This window comes from Zophobas morio, unplaced genomic scaffold (genome assembly GCF_036711695.1).
Source record: "Zophobas morio isolate AGI-343-1 ecotype UQ-CSIRO unplaced genomic scaffold, CSIRO_AGI_Zmor_V1 ptg000010l, whole genome shotgun sequence".
Lineage (NCBI taxonomy): Eukaryota > Metazoa > Arthropoda > Insecta > Coleoptera > Tenebrionidae > Zophobas > Zophobas morio.
Window position 1 is genome coordinate 4,802,051 of NW_026972115.1, and position 21,492 is coordinate 4,823,542.

The 21,492-nt window shown below is 33.2% G+C and overlaps 1 protein-coding gene across 1 annotated transcript; it reads left to right on the top strand.

The window, feature by feature from the left end:
- The first annotated feature begins 4,893 nt into the window (after positions 1 to 4,893).
- Positions 4,894 to 13,902, top strand: LOC135126452 (zinc finger protein 768-like). Its single transcript, XM_064052498.1, has 3 exons — positions 4,894 to 4,902; positions 6,757 to 7,135; positions 11,750 to 13,902. Exons 1-3 carry the CDS (start codon positions 4,894 to 4,896, stop codon positions 12,772 to 12,774), a joined length of 1,413 nt encoding a protein of 470 aa, XP_063908568.1. The 3' UTR covers positions 12,775 to 13,902.
- The last annotated feature ends 7,590 nt before the right edge of the window (positions 13,903 to 21,492 follow it).

Consider the following 21,492-nt stretch of genomic DNA (forward strand, 5'->3'; position numbering starts at 1 on the left):
TTTCAGAGGCATCCAACGTTTGGTTTTTGAAGTAGTTTAGAAGAATTTGAAAGAATTTCAGGGGGACCTGATGTTTTATTTTTAAAAGAATTTGAGAGAATGTTGAGGATCCTTGTTGTTTTTATATTTTTAAGCATTTAAAGAAATCCATGGGCCTCTGATGCTTACTTTTTGAAGTGGTTTTAAATCTCAGGGGCATATGAGGTTCTACTCTTTAACGAATTTAAAGAACTCTCAAAGTTTCAGACGTTCTATTTTTGAAGTAGTGTTAAAGAATCTCAGGGGGACTTGGTATTTTATTTTTGAAGTAAGTACTCACAGGGGCACCCGACGTTTTTGTTTTTGAAGTAGTTATAAAGAATCTAAGGAACACCTGGTGTTTTATTTTTGAAGTATTTTAAAGAATCTCAGAGGCATCCAAAGTTTTCTTTTTGAAGTATTTTTAAAAAATCTCAGGGGCCACTGGTATTTTGTTTCAGAAGAATTTGAAAGAATCTCAGGGGGATTGGTGTTTTATTCTTGAAGTATTTTAAAGAATCTCAGGGGCACCCGACGTTTTGTTTTTGAAATAGTTTTAAAGAATCTTATGGGCAACTGGTGTTTCATTTTTAAAAGAATTTGGCACCTGGTATTTTGTGAATTTAGAAGAATCTCAGAGAGCCTGGTGTTTTATTTTTGAAGTAGGGGCAACTTGTGTTTTGTTTTTGAAGGAATTTCTGGGGCATCGGACGCTTTGTATTTGAAGAAGGTTTAAAAAAATCTCACGGGCAACTGGTGTTTTGTAAATTTAGAAGAATCTTAGAGGACCTGGTGTTTTATTTTTGAAGTAGGTTAAAGAATCTTTGGGGAATCGAACTCTTTTTATTTGAAGTAGTTTTAAAGTATCTCAATGGCACCTTGTGTTTTGTTTTTGAAAGAATCTCAGGAGCACATGGATGTTTTATTTTTGAAGTATTTTAAAAAATCTCTGGTGCATCGAACGCTTTGTATTTAAAGTAATTTTAAAGAATCTCACGGGCAACTGGTGATTTGGTTTTAAAAGAATTTGAAGGAATCTTAGGGTCACCTGGTGTTTTGTGAATTTAGAAGAATCTTAGAGAGCTTGGTGTTTTATTTTTGAAGTAGTTTTAAAAAATCTCAGGGGCACCCGACGTTTTGATTGGATCAATTTTAAAGAATCTCCGAGCTCTATGTATTGCCAATGTAAAATAGCACCTTTTTCCCTTTCAAATACTTCACCCCTCATACTTAAAGCCCGCTTGGTCGAATTCCAACTTCCAACCTAAAACTTTATCGTACTCCAATAAAATCCTCGCCGACAGCTGAAACCAAAAAATGATGAAATAGCCACTTTCGCTGAACAACATTGTTGATGTGGCCTCCGAAAATACCGAAAACCAGAGACAGGTGCCAAGAGCTTTGACAAACTAGGGGATTTAGATAAAGCGCAAGCACTTATTATCAATCATGTGTGTATATTTATAAAATAAATTTTAATAGGGGCTGATCATTTTGTGATAGCGCGATAAGATAAACCCCGTGCACTTATTTATACTTATTTTCCATTAGATAACGAGCCGGAAATGTGGACATTCAAAAATTTAATCGCCACAACGAAAGTAAAAGCTCCCGTACCGGCCCACAATGGATTTAGCTAGTGAATCACTCAGTTCTGGAATCGGGGTGATTCATTATTGATTCCCCGTCACACCTGTCCATACCGTTAGAAAATCCCCCGCTATATTACCCATCCGGATTTTTGTTGGCCGCTCTGTTTGTATCGATTTCGATCTAACAACGGAACTATTTGTAGCAGAGTTGTTTGTTTTCAAACCGGAATGCAAATGTTGATGTAAATATGTTATAGATACTTGATATTTTAATGCACTTCGTCCCGGGGCTACGCCATTACCGTGTAACATAATAATACGCAAGAAATTCCTTCGAATTGGCTCAAAAACCCCCTGCTCAACTTTGTTTACGATTTTTTCTATCACCCAGCTAGGACTAGAATCGATTGCGACCTTTGTGCCCCGAAAACCCACCGTTTTTAATTTGGCGGCGCTAATTTAGGGCCCAGTCGAGCGCACTTTTCTCCGGCTAATTGTTGCTTCGTGATCCCGGAGTAAACATCGCCTTTATTAAATTTCAAGTGTTGCGTTTATTAAAAATTAATGGGAGCTTCAATATTAAGACGCTGAAATTATCCTTTCCAATTACGGCTCCGGAGGACACGAGAAATGTCACTTATGGAATTATTAAGACTGTCGCCAAGTGACATTTCGTGATGGCACACGGCGGATGGTTTCCGGTCGAAAAAGACCGATTAAAAATTAAGGGGATTATGGAAATTTTAAGCGAATCGATTTATATTCATAAACTAATAACACTCACGGGGCGAGTCGGTGATTTTCAGGCCTGGATTGCGCGCCGGAGGAATTTTATTGGGCGAAGAAAATTGATTGTGTGCATAAATTTGACGCCGCTTGAAAATTCAAATAGAGGGAATGTAATTTTTATTAGGTAGGGTAAAGTCAGTGGGGGCGTTGTTGGTCCCTGAGAGGTCAAATATTTTCAATATTTTCATCAAAATTATAAAAAAAATTATCGTAGTTAAAGTTTGAGTTTTTTAATTGTTTTTCTTTTATTATTTTCGAAAGTGAAATAAATACGTTTCCTCTGAATAAAAAACTGTTTCCTGTTTCATACAAATTAACTATCTAAAACTATGTTTGTGTTGTGTTACAAAATCACACTATCTAATTTAATTAACAAGACCCGAATTCGGTCAAGTAATATAATATTTTCAGTAGTTTCACTATTATCCTGAAGGAATCTGAAATTTGACCTTTTTGAAAATCTTAAATATCACAATCCAGTATTCTAGTCTACTAGATTTTAAAATAACAAACATTGTATTTGTTTTTCCGTTTCTTGCTTGAAATGTAAAAGAAATATTATAAATTTTCGAAAATAATGGACGCTGTTTTTTATCTAAAATTTCAAACAGGAATAAAATGGGATTTTGGTCAAAAACGATCTCAAAACCTTCCTGGTTAATCCAAATTTCGTATCGGTAAAAGCCAACAAAATATCCTTTGTTTCCAAGTACTGGAAAAAAAAGTCGTTGAGTAAACCATGAAATTTATTTTTAAAATTATATTGGCATTACAGTTGGTGTTGTCAACAATTCTTCCAACATTAAATTTCGAGAAGGTTTCCCATTGTTAAAACAAGACAATTAGGACCCCCGAGAAGTTTTACATTCTTAAAAAAATTGATCGAAAGCTGTTTCGGTAGAAATTCCCTCGCACCGAAAGTACAGTGAAACATAACCAGTATTTCTAAGTTGAGTTTTTACTTTACAGAATTTTGTGATGGACATCATTAACATTTTTGCAAGGCCGCCTTGGATTGGTGCACTGTAATACTAAAAATAACAGTATTGTATTCCCAAAATTTTCTGGGAAAATGGGGTGAACCGTTCCTGATTTAATCAATAAAATAAATTGACGCATTCATTAATTTTTTTTTGAGCGACCTGTATAAGCAAATCTAAAAATATGAATGCAATGATAAATCACAAGTAACAACTCATCATGTTTTGCACATTTCGGATAGACTGAGGAATTGAATTCGTTACTATCGAAATTTGCAATTTAACACGTTTAAATTTCACAAGTTTTAACAAGATTAATAGGAACAAAATCAGTTTTATCTTAACAAATACTAGCCCCACCCACCCACCTTCTCTTTTCTCAGAGGATATGTCATCTGCCAAAATCAATCTTATCTTACCAAGTACTAGACGACTTTTTTTTTAATCATATAGTATAAACTTTGTCTTGAAAAACTGTAAAAAACCGTAAGAAAGTTAAAGGTTATACGCTCAACTTACTTTCAAATATACAGAGTGTTCTGTTTTCAAGATGTAACATAACTTAGTTTTTCGAATGGAACACTCTATATATTTTTACATAGTCTAATTTATTTCGTCTTAAACTTTATAATCACAATTTATTTTTGAAATTCCGATGCGATGTTGCCACGCCATTCCAATTTTCTTGAAATTTTTTAGCAATGGAAGACTACCAAAAAATCGCAATAGGGTTATTAAATATTAAACTAAAATCTGTGTTACAATATTTTGAGGAGATACATAAAGGTACGCGCTTTGTTGCGGTAAAAATGAAATTAAATTTCCATATACAGAGTGTTTATAAAAAATGGTTTAATTATTACAGCCCCAGTAGTAAGAAAATAGAGGAACAGAGGGCGGGGTGGGTGGGGCTATTACTTGCTAAGATAGGACAGATTTTGGCAAATTAAATACTCTCTAAGAAAAGAGAGGGTGGGTGGGCGGGGAGAGTGCCTGCTAAGATAAGACTGATTTTGGCAAATGAGATACCCTGTAAGAAAAGAGAGGGCGGGTGAGCGGGGCTAGTACCTTCTAAAATAAGACTGATTTTGGCAAATAAGATATCCTCTAAGAAAATAGACGGTGGGTGGGCAGGGCTTCATAGAATACCCATCCCCTTTTAGTGCAAATGTATCACTACTAGGTTCTTCTCATAGTGTTTTAACTCTACTTTAATTAGAAGAAACAAAAATATACAGCCTAGGGTAAAAATATTGAACTAGTCCAATATATGGAAAACTATTTATTGCAACCATATAATACAAATTACATATATAAAATGTATCTTTTTTCAGAAAATGTGTTCTCTTTTACGAATAAAAATATAGGAGTACGTTATTTTTTAAAATTTATTTTATTAATAGAATCTTATTCTATTTTTGTGCTCTTTCGTTTTTGCTGAGTATTTTCCATTTTAAAGTTGATAGTTACTGCAATTTTTACTATTTTAAGAGACATATCGACATATTAGAACAATGAGGAGAGTAAGATACAGTAATAAAATACAGGGTGTTCCATTTGAAAAAGCTGAAATTCGATATTTGAAAATAAAATTTGAAATTTTTTATAAACAATCTGTATATTAAAATTTGATTTAGATGATACCACTATAAAGCTCGTACCTTTATTTATGCTGTCACAAAATATTGTAAGACGGACGATTTTTCACTGTTTTTTCTATCTGTAATAATTAATGAGATATCCAGGACCACGCGCTTAGTGACTCACCCTGTGTATAAAATTGGACCAAAAAAAAACTTACTTGTGTACTAGCCCTGCCCACCCACCCTGTATTTTCTTAGAGGATATGTCATTCGCCAAATCCAGTTTTATCTTATCAAATACTAGCCCCGCCCACCCGCCCTTTATTTTCTTAGAGCATATTTCATTTGCCAAAATCACTCTTATCTTAGCAAATAATAAGTAATCTGTCTTGGTCTAATTTTTGTTCTCAAGTTTCTCATATTTTTTTATGTCGATGTGTCTCTTAAAAAAGTAAAAAATCGCAGCAACTATCAACTTTGAATATAGAACATACTAAATAAAAAACATTTTATAAACACTCTGTATATGGAAATTTAATCTCATTTATATTACAAGAAAGTTGAAATAACGTGGCAACGTCGTGTCGTAATTTCAAAAACAAACTGTGATTGTAAAGCTTACGAAAGATTAATCAAAATATCTAAAGATATATAGAGCGTTTCATTTAAAAAAACTAATTTGTGTATTACGCTTAGAAACAAAACACTACGTATAGTTAAAAGTTATTTTAGAGTATAGTTCTTAAAGAACCGCACAACTTTGGTCTTTGAATTTTTTTCTATTTCATTTATTTTAATTTATTATTATTTAATTATTATTATGAGATATCGAGAAACGCGCATTTAGTGACTCACCTTGTATATGTCACGAGGTATACATACATTATTTCCATTTACAACACGTTAACTGAGGATACTGTAACAAGTCATTTTGATTAATGTTTACTATTATTTTTTCACAGTTCGTAGAATACGAAAATTCAATTTTTTTATTTCAGCCTATTGTCGCTTTGTTCTACAATTTATTAGGACAATAATTTCCGAACTAGTGAATAGATTGTTTTGAAATTTCTGGAGGACTTTAGAGTCACAGTGAAAATGATAAATAAATTCATTAACTTGATGACGTCATCCTAAAAAAATATTAACAAAATGAAAATGTCAAAAAAATGAACTAACTCTATCCTCTATTAACATGATTTATTACAATATTGATATGAGACAAAAGTATTCAAATTAAACAAATTTCCAGTCGCACGTGACATTATTTCGATGTATAAACATAAACACTCGAAGTTAAGCACTGTACATTGTAACAATAGAATTTTTGTTTTACTAATGTTATCACAAAATAGTTTTATTTCCGTCAGTTGTCCGTCCGTCTCTTTAAAATTACAGTAAAACTCGGTTATGACTTGGTCACTGAAAAGTGCAACGAATTGTAATTATGTTTGTGATCGTATAACTACAAAATATAGTTTTGTTTGTAGTCCTCACTCACGCTCGACCCCAAACCACCTCCTCGCCTCGTAAATTCCTCTTACGTTCCTTCCGTCGCATAACCATCGCCACATTTTTAAAAATAGAGCACATAATACGTCGTCCTCCTCCTTAAAACCGATTATTTACTTAATCGCCTCTCCCCGAAACCCACTTTCACTTTACACTTGTTCTTGTTCCTCCTTCTTCATAAATTTTAATGAGATAAGCCCGAAGACCGGCTCGCCCCTGCGACAAGTCTTCGCACCCCCGAGTCACCGACCATTGACTGTTCAACACCCGTGTCTCCACAAGTGCCCCAGCTACTTAACAACCCCTCAGTGGGTCGCCGTGATTTCAAAGGAACACACCTTAAAGAAGGGTGTCTTATTATTCCCGGAGTGCATTCACATCAACAACACGACACCTGTTGCCAATACACAATTTAGCACCTGTTTTACATTCTTATCAGGTGTTCGAGACGTTGATAAGAAGTCGGCGAGCCAATTATCGAGACGTTTGATTATTAGCGGAGCGGCGGCAGGTAATGCGGCGGGGGGCGAAGGGGGCGTGCAGACGCGTGCCCTGCACCCTTTACCTTTCGCCCTTGTATCGGTAACAAAGGAGCCGCAGCTGCAAGACCCGGTGCGTCTGCTTTCCGCCCCGTCTTGGTGGCGGGGGGTCGGCTGGACTCGTGAGTGAATTTTTATCGGCGGCGGCATCGAGAGGGACGGTTCGCCCCTAGGAAGGAAATTACGGGACAAATTGAGCTGTTACTGACGAATTCCGATCCTTATTGGAGAATGGTACGGGCAATTTGGGGAGAGTTTGGCGTGTTTTGAGTGGAATTGGTGTCTGGTTGGGTGATTATTTTTGTTGCTGCTGTTGATTAGTAGGTTAATCAGAGACTGCTAAAATTACCTGTGGGAGGGTTTGGTGGCGGCGCGAACTATGTAAAATTACTTAATAACCGGAGTTTCGAAGAACTTCGCAGCAAATGCAGTTAATTCTGGTAAATTCCAATAATTCTGCAGACATTTCGGGGTACTTGGAAGTAATTACAACTATTTCAGGAGTTTCCAGTGACTAAATTATTTCCAAGTATACGACCTATTTGTCGTTTCCAAAGGAATTACTCAGAATCTGGGGCTGTATAAATATAACTACTAAGTAATTTCTTCGAAACAGTTACGAGTTGCTTCATTTATTTTTTATTTTGATTCATAATTTTTCCCCAGATGGGAAATCGGTCCTGACTAACTGGAAATTTTTTATTTCTTGAAATTTATTTCCAAATATTTATACATGTGTTGTGCTTCAAGTTTTGTGAAATTTTAGTATAATTTGATTGAATTAAAAACGACTTTGATGAATTCCAACAATTCCGACGAATTACCAAAGATTTCTAGTAAATAGTTCGAAGAATTCCAAAATATTTATTTGGAAATTACATCGGTTGTCTCTGATTTTTTATTACAAATAATGTATTTTATTTATTTATTTTTTTAATTCTAGTTATGTGCTAAAACAGTTAACACAAAATAATTATCTGCAAAGATTTTTTCGAAATAGTTAGTTTATTTGCTACGACGTCATCGATTTATTGGTGGGGATAAATACAAAAATTGTGTCATTTATAATGCAATAAATCATGTTAATAGCAAATAGAGTTGGTCCACTTTTTTGACATTTTACAATTTGTTGAATTTTTTTTTAAGATGACGTCAAATTCAAAAATCTCAAAGCAATATGTTCACTAGTTCGAAAATTATTGTCCTAATAAGTTATAGAACAAAGCGACAACAAATAGGCTAAAATAAGAAATTTGGATTTTAGTTTTCTACGAACTGTGAAATGGCGTGAAAAAATAATATTAAACATTAATCAAAATGATTTGTTGCAGTACCCTCAGTTAACGTGCTGTAGATGGAAATAATGTGTACCACGTGACATATACAGGGTGACTCACTAAATGCCCGTTTCTCGATATCTCATAATTATTAGAAATAGAAAAAAAGTCAAAATTTTTAACTATATGGAGTGTTTTGTTTCTAAGTATAACCAACAACTTGTTTTTTTAATGAAACGCTCTGTATATCTTTAGATATTTTAACTGACCTCTTCGTAAGCTTTACCAATCACAGTTTATTTTTGAAATTACGACGCGACGTTGCCACGTGATTCCAATTTTCTTGTGATATAAATGAGATTAAATTTCCATACACAGAGTGTTTATAAAAATGTTTTAATTATTACAATTTTCATTGTTTGTTATTTCTTTTTATTTAATATGTTCTATATTTAAAGTTGATAAGTTTTTTTAAGAAACACATCGACATATTAGAAACTTAAGAACAAAAAATAGACCAAGATACATTACTTATTATTTACATTACTAAGATAAGACTGATTTTGGCAAATGAAAATACCCTCTGAGAAAATAAAGGGCGGGTGGGCGGGGCTAGTACTTGCTAAGATAAGACTGATTTTGGCAAATGAAATACCCTCGAAGAAAATAAAGGGTGGGTGGGTGGGACTAGTATATTCGCTTGCGAGTAAGTGGAAATAATGTGTACCACGTGACATATACAAGGTGAGTCACTAAATACGCGTTCCTCAATATTTAAGAACTATGCTTGAAAACAATTTTTAACTATACGGAGTGTTTTGTTTCTAACGCACAACTGATTTTTTTGAAATGAAACGCTCTATGTATTTTTACATATTTTGATTGTCCTCTTCGTAAGCTTTACAATCATAGTTTATTTTTGAAATTACGATGCGACGTTGCCACGTTATTACAATTTTCAAAATAAAGGACGGGTCCCCGGGGCTAGTACTTGCTAAGATAAAACTGATTTTGGCGAATGATATATCCTCTAAGAAAACAGAGGGTGGGTGGGCGGGGCTAGTACTTGCTAAGATAGGACTGATTTTTGAATATTAAATACCCTACAAGAAACTAGAGGGCGGGTGGGCGGGGCTAGTACTTGTTAAGATAAGACTGATTTTGGCAAATGAAAAGAAAATCAAAATAAAGGGTGGGTGGGTGGGGATAGTATTTGCTTGCGTGCTGCAAGTGGAAATAATGTGTCACTAAATACGCGTTCCTCGATATCTCATAATTATTAGAAATAGAAAAAAAAGTCAAAGACCAAAACTGTGCGGTTCTTTAAGAACTAATACTCTAAAATAATGTTTAACTATACAGAGTGTTTTGTTTCTAAGCGAACACACAACTTAGCTTTTTTAAATGAAACGGTCTATATATCTTTACATATTTTGACTGACCTCCTCGGAAGCTTTACAATCACAGTTTTTTTTTAATTACGATGCGACGTTGTCACGTTACACCAATTTTCAAAATAAAGGGTGGGTGAGCGGGGCTAGAATTTGTTAAGATAGGACTGATTTTTGCAAATTAAATACTCTCCCAGAAAATAGAGGGCGGGTGGGCGGGGCTAGTATTTGTAAGGTAAGACTGAATTTGGCGAATCATATATCCTCTAAGGAAATAGAGGGCGGGTGGGTGGGTCTAGTACTTGCAAAGATAAGACTGATTTTTGGAAATTAAATACCCTCCAAGAAAATAGAGGACTGGTGGCCTTGTTAATATAAGGCTGATTTTAGCAAATGATATACCCTGTAAGAAAATAGAGGTGGGTGGGCGGGGCTAGTACTTGCTAACTTGCTGAGATAAGACTGATATTGACGAAAGACACCCTTTAAGAAAATAGACGACGGGTGTTTCATTTGAGATTTGTTAGGTTTTAGATTTTTATAAACACTTCGTATTTGCTAAGATAAGACTGACTCTGGAAAGTTACGTACCCTCTAAGAAAATACAGGGTGAGTGGGAGGGGCTACTGCTTGTTTATATATAACTGTAGGAAAAAGTTAAACTTAGCCCCGCCCACCCACCCGTTCTCTCAGTTTTTTCTTCTGAAATAAGAAATACATCTTATAGAAAATAGTATTACAAAAAATTACGATTAGCGTTTTTTTTAACAGTTTACATTTTGTTAGTTTCAATTTTCACTGTATAAAAAAACATAAAATTATCATTTTTCTTCTGAAATAAGAAATAAATCTTCTAGCAAATTACGATTAGCGCTTTTTTTTTAAACAGCCTACACTTTATTAGTTCCCATTCTCACTTTACAGAAGAACACCTCTTTCTAGGTTTGATAAGCATAGTTTTTTAATTCCTATGCCACGTTGCCATGTCGTTCCAATTTTTTTATTTTTTTTTAGTATTGCAATGGTTCACGAACTAAATTAATATTCTCCTCAAAACTGAGAAAATGTGAAAATTTAGCCACTTCATCCTAAAGAAGTTTTTTGTAATGATATAAAATGTCTAAATACAGACAAGAAAGATGCCTCCAAAATTATTTTGAATAATGAAAGTCCAATCGATTTCAAATATTCAACAGGAAGTATTAGTGAACAGGATATGGTGAAACTTCGAGAAAAAACAAAATTTGAAGGGTTGTATCTTCTATATTTGGACAAAAAGGCTTTTTAAATTATTTTTTCTCTGCTCCATAAATAGTCCTGAAGAACGTGTCATAGAGCTGGTGCGCCATTTTTTTACACCCTGTATTTTGATGAAAAATTTACCGTGCTTATAACTTTATAAGATCAGCAAGATTTAAAATTTTGTTTTTTTTTTCAAAAATCTGCATGTCTTGGGTAAAAACTCAACACGGATTCATAAACCACACGTGTAGGACTATGTTATTTTATGATATAATTTAAAACTCATTTACTAGAATGTATAATTTTGAGAAGACGTCATCACATTCTTGGTGGGGATGATTAGACAAACTTTAGTTAGCGTTTTACCATCTACATGATATTCATAATACACATATCGAATTTGCCAACAATCGGCCGGGTAGTTTCGGAAACTATCTGTCTAACAAAAATCGACACGGACGACAGACAGACAGACGACCTATTTTTTTGTACTCTAGAGGTCATGACCACTCTGCAAAACATGGAACTGTCAAGTTACCCGATGGACTCCATTACAATACTTCCTTAGCTTATGCTAGTAGTAAAAAAGCGAAAGTCCTAAGCGTGCCCCGGTCATTTAATAACCCCCCGGAAATGAGACATCAATAAATCTCGAAGTCGTAACGGAAGCACGAAACCCGGCATAAAACTGTCGATTCCCCGATAGTGCACCTCGACCGTTAAGCAATTAACAAAAAATCCCACAAGACACCGCCGCCCCCTAAACACCGGTCGAGGGTGTAATAACAACCATCTGCGGGGGAATCCGTCCAACGATTTGTTGTAGCCGACCGTTACGCCGCCGTCTCCGCGATCCAGCATGCAAAATCCGTTAGTGCGAGCTTTTTCGGCCAAGCTCACATCCAGATTTGCCTGCCAATCGCGGCCGGGGGTGGGGCCGCGGCCCCTCCTAGCGCACCCTTCTTGCGCCGCCTAGGCGGGGTGAAGCCCTTATTGGCGAGCTCGCGAAGCTCCGCGTCCCGAAAAGCGCCAAGTTCAGTCGGCTGTCGCACACCCCGAGGGATGCCTCGCGTCTACTACCACCATGAGATGGAATTCGCCGCCTTCCGACCCAGCTACAGCCAGCCGACCGTCCTCCAGCGCCTGGGCCTCGAGCCGCACCTCCTCTCCTCCACCGCCGTGCACCTCCAACAATACCTGCGCTACAGCGAGCCCCTGGAGCTGGCCTACCCGCTCGACCTGAGCCTCAAGAGCCAGCCGATCACGCCGCCGTGCACGCCGTCGCCGGGGGCCAAGCGCGCGCGCTCGCCCACGCCCGACGCGCCGCCGAAGAAGCGCCCGCCCGCCAGCCCGCCGAAGAAGAGCAAGGCCACGCGCAAGCTCAACTTCGACGAGGACAACAGCTCGCCGGTGTCGGGCACCATCATCAGGGAGCTGCGGCCCGACGAGAACCTCGTGGTGCGCAAGGGCGACATCGACCCGGCGTTCAACGTCGTTGAAATCACCGAGGAGGCCAAGGCGGAGCTGGCCAAGATCGAGAACCACATCGGGGACTACGTGTGTCGGCTGTGCAAGGAGCTGTACGAGGACGCTTTCGGGCTGGCGCAGCACAGGTGCTCGAGGATAGTCCACGTGGAGTACAGATGTCCGGAGTGCGATAAGGTTTTCAACTGTCCGGCCAACCTGGCGTCGCACAGGAGGTGGCACAAGCCCAGGCCGCCGACCAACAAGGAGCCCAAGAGCGAGGAGGGGGAGGACAGTTCGGAGCAGTTTCCTTGCGGGGAGTGCGGGAAGAGGTTTCGGAGGATTGCATATTTGAGGAAGCACCAAGCGATACACCAGATGGACTGACAAAGACTTGTTCCCGTCAGGCCGATACCTAGGATGGCGCCTAGGTTGTGGAGGCCCCCGCCGCTTCCACCAGTCAACCAGGTTGCCGTCAACTCGGAAAGGTACGTACCCAGTATTACGTGGCTGAACCATTTTTAGGTTGTACATAGTGTAAATCTTGTAAATAGTTCATGGTTCTAGTCTTCGGCGATGCTCTAGTCGGTTTTGTGTCTAGTCATAGATTAAGTTCAGTACAAATTTGATTTAAGTGTGTTCTAGTCTAGTTCCTGCAGTGTGCCCAGGTTTCAATTTCCTATTAAGTTCTAGTCCTTAATTCTAGTCACTCACACTAAATATATATTTTATTTTACTTTTACGTACTTATCTAGTCAGTCACTTGAGTTCGATACCCAGTGTGTGTGTCATTTAAACACCTGGGCAAGAATTTATACCAGCGCTAGTCAGATAGGCAACCAATTATACGCGTCGTTTTATTTACAACGCCCTAGTCTTCTATTCTAGTCGAAATTAAACCTAGTCATAATTTTAAAAATTCCAAATGTCTTTCATTGCTTTTGTGTAAAATTTCTTGTGATAATAATTTATAGCTTTAAGCGAACTTTACCAAAATCAAAATAAATATAAGTTAAGTAAATTAGGTGCCAAATTGAATAAGCTCGCACCCTTTGTATTAAAAAAAAGGAATTTAGGTTAAGACAGTGCGGGCAAGGGAAGAAGTTTGCAATAAGCTTAAAGCGGCAACTTACCACACTTAAAACCGTTCTGTTTAAAGGTGTAAAACACGTGCATTATTAATTTAGTACAGATGAACCGTCTCTAGTCCTTAAGTTATTAGTCATCACCCTGTATCGTCTAGTCTTAAATCTAGTCTAGTTTAAGTTAGTTTTATCTAAGAATAAGATGTAAATTTCTATTCTGCGAGTGATTCTAGTCAAAGCGTAGTGAGCCACAGGCACAGTTTTTTATTTTTGTAAAATTGATTACAATCAGTTTATTGATCTCGACCTGTGGACGGTAGTTCTAAGTTGTACATTCGTGTAAATTCTATGTAATTTAATGTATATAAAAGCACCCATGTATTTACCCGTGTGTTTATTTTATGTAATAAAAGAGTTTTCGGAAATGGAAGAGGCGGCTTTGATTTGTGGGTTCCTTGGCTCCGCGAGGTTGGTAACACGTTTAATTAATAAGAAGTGTGTAGAAATTAGTCATCCAGATAAAATCATTTGGGTCGTACTAGTGACCTAAATTTCAGGTAAATCAACATAAATGTTCGTGAGTTTTTTGTTACGTTGGCAATATGAAGTGACATTCAGAACTACCAACCAAAAAATTTACTCCAATCGTTAATTTCTGTAGTCACCCGATATTTTTTGGTACTGGCTGTTGATATAGTAGGCTATCAATAATTGAAACAAATTTTTGGGTTGGCAATTCTAAATAATTGGCAACAATTTGACATGAGGCTCCTAAAAACCTATGAGAAGATGGCAGCTACTGAAATGGTGACTACAATGTCAATTTGACATCAAGTGTGCCATCATAAAGTTTTGAATATGTTGCCAATTAACAAAACAAAAATCGCTAACATTAATAGTCGATTCATAGATTAATATAGATGCGACATACAGGCTGATTTTGCAAAACCAAAGTTAAAAATTAAAATAATCGAAAATTCGAAGAATTGAGAAATCTAATAATCGAAAAATCGAAACCTTAAAAAATCCTAAAACCCGAAACATTGAAAAATCGAAAAATCGAAGAACTGAAAATCGAAAAATGAAACATTAGAAAATCGAAAAAATGTAAAATTCGAAAATCTAAAATTAAAAACCGAATAACGAAAAATCGAAAGCCCCAAATTTAAAAATTCGGATAACTAAAAAATTAAAACATCGAAAAACTGGAAAATCGAAAAACCGAGAAATCGAAAAATCAAAAGATCAAGAAATCGTGGAGTCGAAAAGTCGAACAATTGAGAAACTGAAATAGGCCAAAATCGAAAAACCGAAAAGCTAAAAATTGAAAATCAAAATATCGAAAAATCCAAATCTCGATAAATCGAGAAATCAAAAAATTTAAAAATTCGAAAAATTGAAAAATTGAGAGATTGTGAAGTGATGAAGTCGAAAAATCAAAACAGAGAAATCGACAAACAAAAAGTTAAAAGTTGGAAAACTGGAAAAACTGAGAAACCGAAATAGGCGAAAATAAAAAATTGAAAAACTGATAAATCGAAAACCTGAACAATCAAATCTCGATAAATCGGGAATGAAAAATTAACAAATCGAAAAATTGAAAAACAGAACATTTAAAACCAGGTAGTCGAAAAATCGAGAGATTAAGAAATATTGAAAAATTAAAATATCAAAAAATATGAAAAATCTAAAATTTAAAAATCCAAAAATTGAAAAATCGAAAAAGTAAAAAGAGACACATCGAAAAATCCAGAAGTCAAAAATAGAAAAGCCGAAGAATTGAAATATTGAAAAATCCTAAAACTGAAATATCTAAAAACTGAAAAATCGAAAAATAAAAAGAATGAAATCGAAAAACAGAAACCTAAAAAATCGAAAAATTGAAAAACCAAAAACCTGAAAAATCAAAAAGTTAAATAATTAAAGAACAGAAAAATCGAAACACTCGAAGGTCAAGAAATGGGAAAATCAAAACATCGATTAATTGAAAAATCAAAAAATTGAGATTTTATAAAAGTCAAATTTGAAAAATTAAAAATCGAAAATTTGACAAAATGAAAGTTGAAAAACAGAAAATCTAAAACCGGGAAGTCGAAAAATCAAAAGATTGAGAAATCGAAACATTTGAAAAATTCGAAAACTTGAAAAATTGAAATACCTACCGAAGAACTGAAATGAAAAATCGAGAAATCGAAAAATCTAAACTTTTAAAAATGAAAAAATCTAAAATTTAAAAATCGAAATATTGAAAAATCCCAAAACTGAGATATCGAAAAACTGAAAAATGAAAGAAAAACAGAAAAATGGAAATCCTGAAAAATCCGAAAACTGAAATATCCAAAAACTGAGAATCTAAAAAGTCGAAAAATTGAGCAATCAAAAAATCCAAAAGTGAAGTCGAAAAATCGAAACCTTAAAAAAACTAAAAAATGAAAAATCGAAAAATTAAAGAATTGAAGAACAGGAATATCGAAACCCTCGAAAGTCAAGAAATGGGAAAATCAAAACATCGATTAATTGAAAAATCGAAAAATTGACAGTTTATAAATGTCAAATTTGAAAAATTAAAAATCGAAAATTTGACAAAATGAAAGTTGAAAAACAGAAAATCTAAAACCGGGAAGTCGAAAAATCAAAAGATTGAGAAATCGAAACATTTGAGAAATCGAAAAATCAAAAGATCAAGAAATCGTGGAGTCGAAAAGTCAAACAACTGAGAAACCGAAATAGGCCAAAATCGAAAAGTTAAAAATTAGACAATTTACAAATTGAGAAATTGACAATCAAAATATCGAAAAATCCAAATCTCCATAAATCGAGAAATCAAAAAAACTTGAAAATTCGAAAAATTGAAAAATTGAGGGATTGAAAGATCAAAAGAACGAGAAATCAAAAAGTGATGAAGTCGAAAAATCGAAAAATTGAGAAAAAAGTTAAAAGTTGAAAAATTGGAAAAGCGGAAAAATCAAGAAACGAAAAAATGGAAAACTGGAAAAACAGAGAAACCGAAATAGGCCAAAATGAAGAATTGAAAAATTGATAAATCGAAAACCTGAACAAACAATTCTCGATAAATCGAAAATGAAAAATTAACAAATCGAAAAATTGAAAAACAGAACATCTAAAACCAGGAAGTCGAAAAATCTAAAGATTAAGAAATATTGAAAAATTAAAATATCAAAAAATATGAAAAATCTAAAATTTAAAAATTGAGAGTTTATGAAAGTCAAATTTGAAAAGTTTAAAAATCGAAAATTTGACAAAATGACATGTGAAAAACAGAAAATCTAAAACCGCGAATTCGAAAAATCAAAAGATTAAGAAATCGAAACATTTGAAAATTCGAAAACTTGAAAAATTCAAATATGGAAGAACTGAACTGAAAAATCGAGAAATCGGAAAATCTAAAAATTAAAAAATCTAAAATTTAAAAATCTAAAAATTGAAAAATCGGAAAATTGAAAAATCAGAAAAGTAAAATAATCAACATCGAAAAATCCAGGAGTCAAAAATCGAAAAGTCGAAGAATCGAAATATTGAAAAACCCCAAGACTGAGATATCGACAAACTGAAAAATGAAAGAAAAACAGAAAAATGGAAAACCTGAAAAATCCGAAAACTGAAATATCCAAAAACTGAGAACCTAAAAAGTCGAAAAATTGAGCAATCGAAAAATCCAAAAAGTGAAGTCGAAAAATCGAAACCTTAAAAAAATTAAAAAATGAAAAATCGAAAAATTAAAGAATTGAAGAACAGGAATATCGAAACCCTCGAAAGTCAAGAAATGGGAAAATCAAAACATCGATTAACTGAAAAATCGCAAAATTGAAAATTTATTAAATTAAAGTCAAATTTGAAAAATTGAACAATCAAATATCGATAAATCGGGAATGAAAAATAAACAAATCGAAAAATTGAAAAATCGAAAAAGTAAAAAGGTAGACACATCGAAAAATCCAGAAGTCAAAAATAGAAAACCCGAAGAATTGAAATATTGAAAAAGCGAAAAATCTGTAATCGAAAATTAAAAAAATCGACGAACTGTAAAATCGAAAAAATTAAAATATTGCAAAATTGAACAATCCAAAAATTGAAAAATCGAGAAATCGAAACATCAATAAATAATTGAGAAATCGCAATGTTAAAAAAATGAAATATTGAAAAACTAATAAACGATAAAACGAAAAATTGAAGAAACGAAAAATTCAAAAATCCCAAAACTGAACCATCGAAAAGTAAAAAACCGACGAACTGAAAAATCGAAAAATCAATAAAACTCAAATAATGAAAAATTAATAAATAGATAAATCGCAAAATTGAAGAATTAAAGAAAAATTATAGAAACGAAAAATTCAAAAATTTCAAAACTGAAACATCGAAAAATTGAGATCGAAAAATTACAAAATTAAAACATGGGGAAACTGAACAATCGAAACGTCAAAATCTAGATAAACCGAAAAATTGAAAAATCGGAAAATAAAAAATTTTAAAAATCGAAAAATTGAAAAACCGAAAAATCTGAGATCGAAAAGTAAAAAAATCGAAAGATCGATAAATGCAATTGAAAAATCCAAAATTTAAAAATCTCGAAAATAGAAAAATCGAACTGAAAAATCGAGAAATCGAAACATCAATAAATAATTGAAAGATTGAAATATTAAAAAAACTGAAATATTGAAAAATTAACAAATCGGTAAATCGTAATTGAAAAATTAAAGAAAAATTTAAAAATCCCAAAACTGAAACATCGAAAAATCGAGAATTCGAAACAGAAGAGTCCAGAATTCGAGAAATGAGAAAATCAAAAATTTGAAAGTCGAAAAATCGATTCAGAAACGACAAAAATTGAAAAATGGAAAAAATTAAAAATTGAAATTTTAATTGTTATACAATTTTGATTTTTTTCTATAAATCTCGATGTCTAGGATCAAAATTCAACCCGAATCCATAAATCGCAAGTTCAGGACTATGTTACTTTTTAACACTTACATAACATTTATTCGACAAAAATGTAAGATTACATCATCATTTGGGAGGAGGGGATGAATTCATAAATTTTGATAAACGAATTATTATCTGTCTAATAAAAATTGAGAGATTGAAAGATCAAAAGAACGTGAAATCGAAAAATAGAGAAATCGACTAACAAAAAGTTAAAAGTTGAAAAATTTTAAAAGCGGAAAAATCAAAAAACAAAAAAATGGAAAACTGGAAAAACTGAGAAACCGAAATAGGCCAAAATAAAAAATTGAAAAACTGATAAATCGAAAACCTGAACAATCAAATATCGATAAATCGGGAATGAAAAATTAACAAATCGAAAAATTGAAAAACAGAACATTTAAAACCAAGAAGTCGAAAAATCAGATGATTAAGAAATATTGAAAAATCTAAAATTCCAAAATCCAAAAATTGAAAAATCGAAAAAGTAAAAATGTAGACACATCGAAAAATCCAGAAGTCAAAAATAGAAAAGCCGAAGAATTGAAATATTGAAAAATCCTAAAACTGAAATATCTAAAAACTGAAAAATCGAAAAATTAACGAATTGAAGAACAGGAATATCGAAACCCTCGAAAGCCAAAAATGGGAAAATCAAATTTGAAAAATTGAAAAATCGAAAATTTGAAAAAACAATTGAAATACAAAATCTAAAACCGGGAAGTCGAAAAATCGAAATATTAAGAAATCGAAAAATTTGAAAAATTGAAATACGTAAGAGCTGAAATATTGAAAAATTAAATAGCAAAAAATTGAGAAATCTAAAATTTAAAAATCGAAAAAGTCAAAAGTCGACACATCGAAAAATCCAGTAGTCCAAAATGGAAAAGTCGGAGAAAAGACATATTGAAAAGTCCCAAAACTGAAATATCGAAAAACTGAAAAATGAAAGAAAAACTGACGAATCGAAAAGCTGAAAAATCCCAAAACTGAGAATCTAAAGAATCGAAAAATTGAGAAATCGAAAAATCAAAAAAGTGAGTTGAAAAATCGAAACCTGAAAAAATAGAAAAATTGAAAAACCAAAAACCTGAAAAATCAGAAAATTAAAGAATTAAAGGACAGGAAAATCGAAACACTCGAAGGTCAAGAAATGGGAAAATCAAAACATCGATTAATTGAAAAATCGAAAAATTGGGAGTTTATGAAAGTCTATTTGAAAAATTAAAAAATCGAAAATTTGACAAAATGACAATTGAGAAGAAATCGAAACTTTTAAAAATTAAAAAATCTAAAATTTAAAAATCGAAAAATTGAAAAATTGGAAAAGTAAAATAATCGACACATCGAAAAATCCAGGAGTAAAAAACTGAGATAAATGAAAGAGAAACTGAAAATGGAAAACCTGAAAAATTCGAAAACTGAGAACCTAAAAAGTCGAAAAATTGAGCAATCCAAAAATCCAAAAAGTGAAGTCGAAAAATCGAAACCTTAAAAAAACAAAAAAAAAATGAAAAATCGAAAAATTAAAGAATTGAAGAACAGGAAAATCGAAACACTCGAGGTCAAGAAATGGGAAAATCAAAACATCGATTAATTGAAAAATCGAAAAATTTAAAGTTTATGAAAGTCAAATTTGAAAAATTGGAAAATCGAAAATGTGAAAAAACAATTGAAAAACAGAAAATCTAAAACCGGGAAGTCGAAAAATCGAAAGACTAAAAAATCGAAACATTTGAAAAATTGAAATATGGAAGAGCTGCAATGAAAAATCGAGAAATCGAAAAATCTAAAATTTTAAATATTGAAAAATTAAAATACCAAAAAATTGAGAAATCTAAAATTTAAAAATCGAAAAAGTCAAAAGTCGACACATCGAAAAATCCAGTAGGCCCAAATGGAAAAGTCCTAGAAAAGACATATTGAAAAGTCCCAAAACTGAAATATCGATAAACTGAAAAATGAAAGAAAAACTGACAATCGAAAAACTGAAAAATCCCAAAACTGAGAGTCTAAAGAATTGAAAAATTGAGAAATCGAAAAATCAAAAAAGTGAGTTGAAAAATCGAAACCTGAAAAATTAGAAAAATTGAAAAACCAAAAACCTGAAAAATAAAAAAATTAAAGAATTAAAGGACAGGAAAATCGAAACACTCGAAGGTCAAGAAATGGGAAAATCAAAACATGGATTAATTGAAAAATCGAAAAATTGAGAGTTCATGAAAGTCTATTTGAAAAATTAAAAAATCGAAAATTTGACAAAATGACAATTGAAAAGAAATCGAAATTTTTAAAAATTAAAAAATCTAAAATTTAAAAATCGAAAAATTGAAAAATCGAAAAAGTCGAAGAAACGAAATATTGAAAAATCCCAAAACTGAAATATCGAAAAACTGAAAAATGAAAGAAAAACTAAAAATGGGAAACTAAATCGGGAAATCAAAACACTGAAAAATCGAAAAACTTAAAACGACAATTGAAAACAGAAAAGCTAAAACCTGGAAGTCGAAAAATCGAAAGATTAAGCAATCGAAAAATTGAGAAATCGAAAAAGTAAAAAAATCGACACATCGTAAACTCCAGAAGCCAAAAATCGAAGAGTCGAAGAATCAAAATATTGAAAAACCTCAAAACTGAAATATCGAAAAACTGAAAAATGAAAAAAAGTGAAAAATGGAAAATCTGAAAATCCGAAAACCAAAATATCAAAAACTGATGAATCTAAAAAGTCGAAAAATTAAGCAATAGAAAAATCCAAAAAGCGAAGTCGAAAAATTGAAACCTTCAAAAAATCAAAAAATCAAAAACCTGAAAATTCGAAAAATTAAAGAGTTGAAGAACAGGAATATCGAAACCCTCGAAAGTCAAGAAATGGGAAAATCAAAACATCGATTAATTGAAAAATCAAAAAATTGACAGTTTATAAACGTCAAATTTGAAAAATTGAAAAATCGAAAATTTGGAACAACAATTGAAAAACACAAAAATCTAAAACCGGGAAGTCGAAAAATCGATGGATTAAAAAATCAAAACATTTGAAAAATTCGAAAACATGAAAATCGGAAATATCGAAGAACTG

Excerpts from the sequence above, each read along its gene's own strand:
- LOC135126452 (XM_064052498.1), top strand. Across the intron at positions 7,136-11,749 it reads GCGGGGGGTCGGCTGGACTC|CCGACCGTTACGCCGCCGTC; the intron begins GTGAGTGAATTT and ends GATTTGTTGTAG.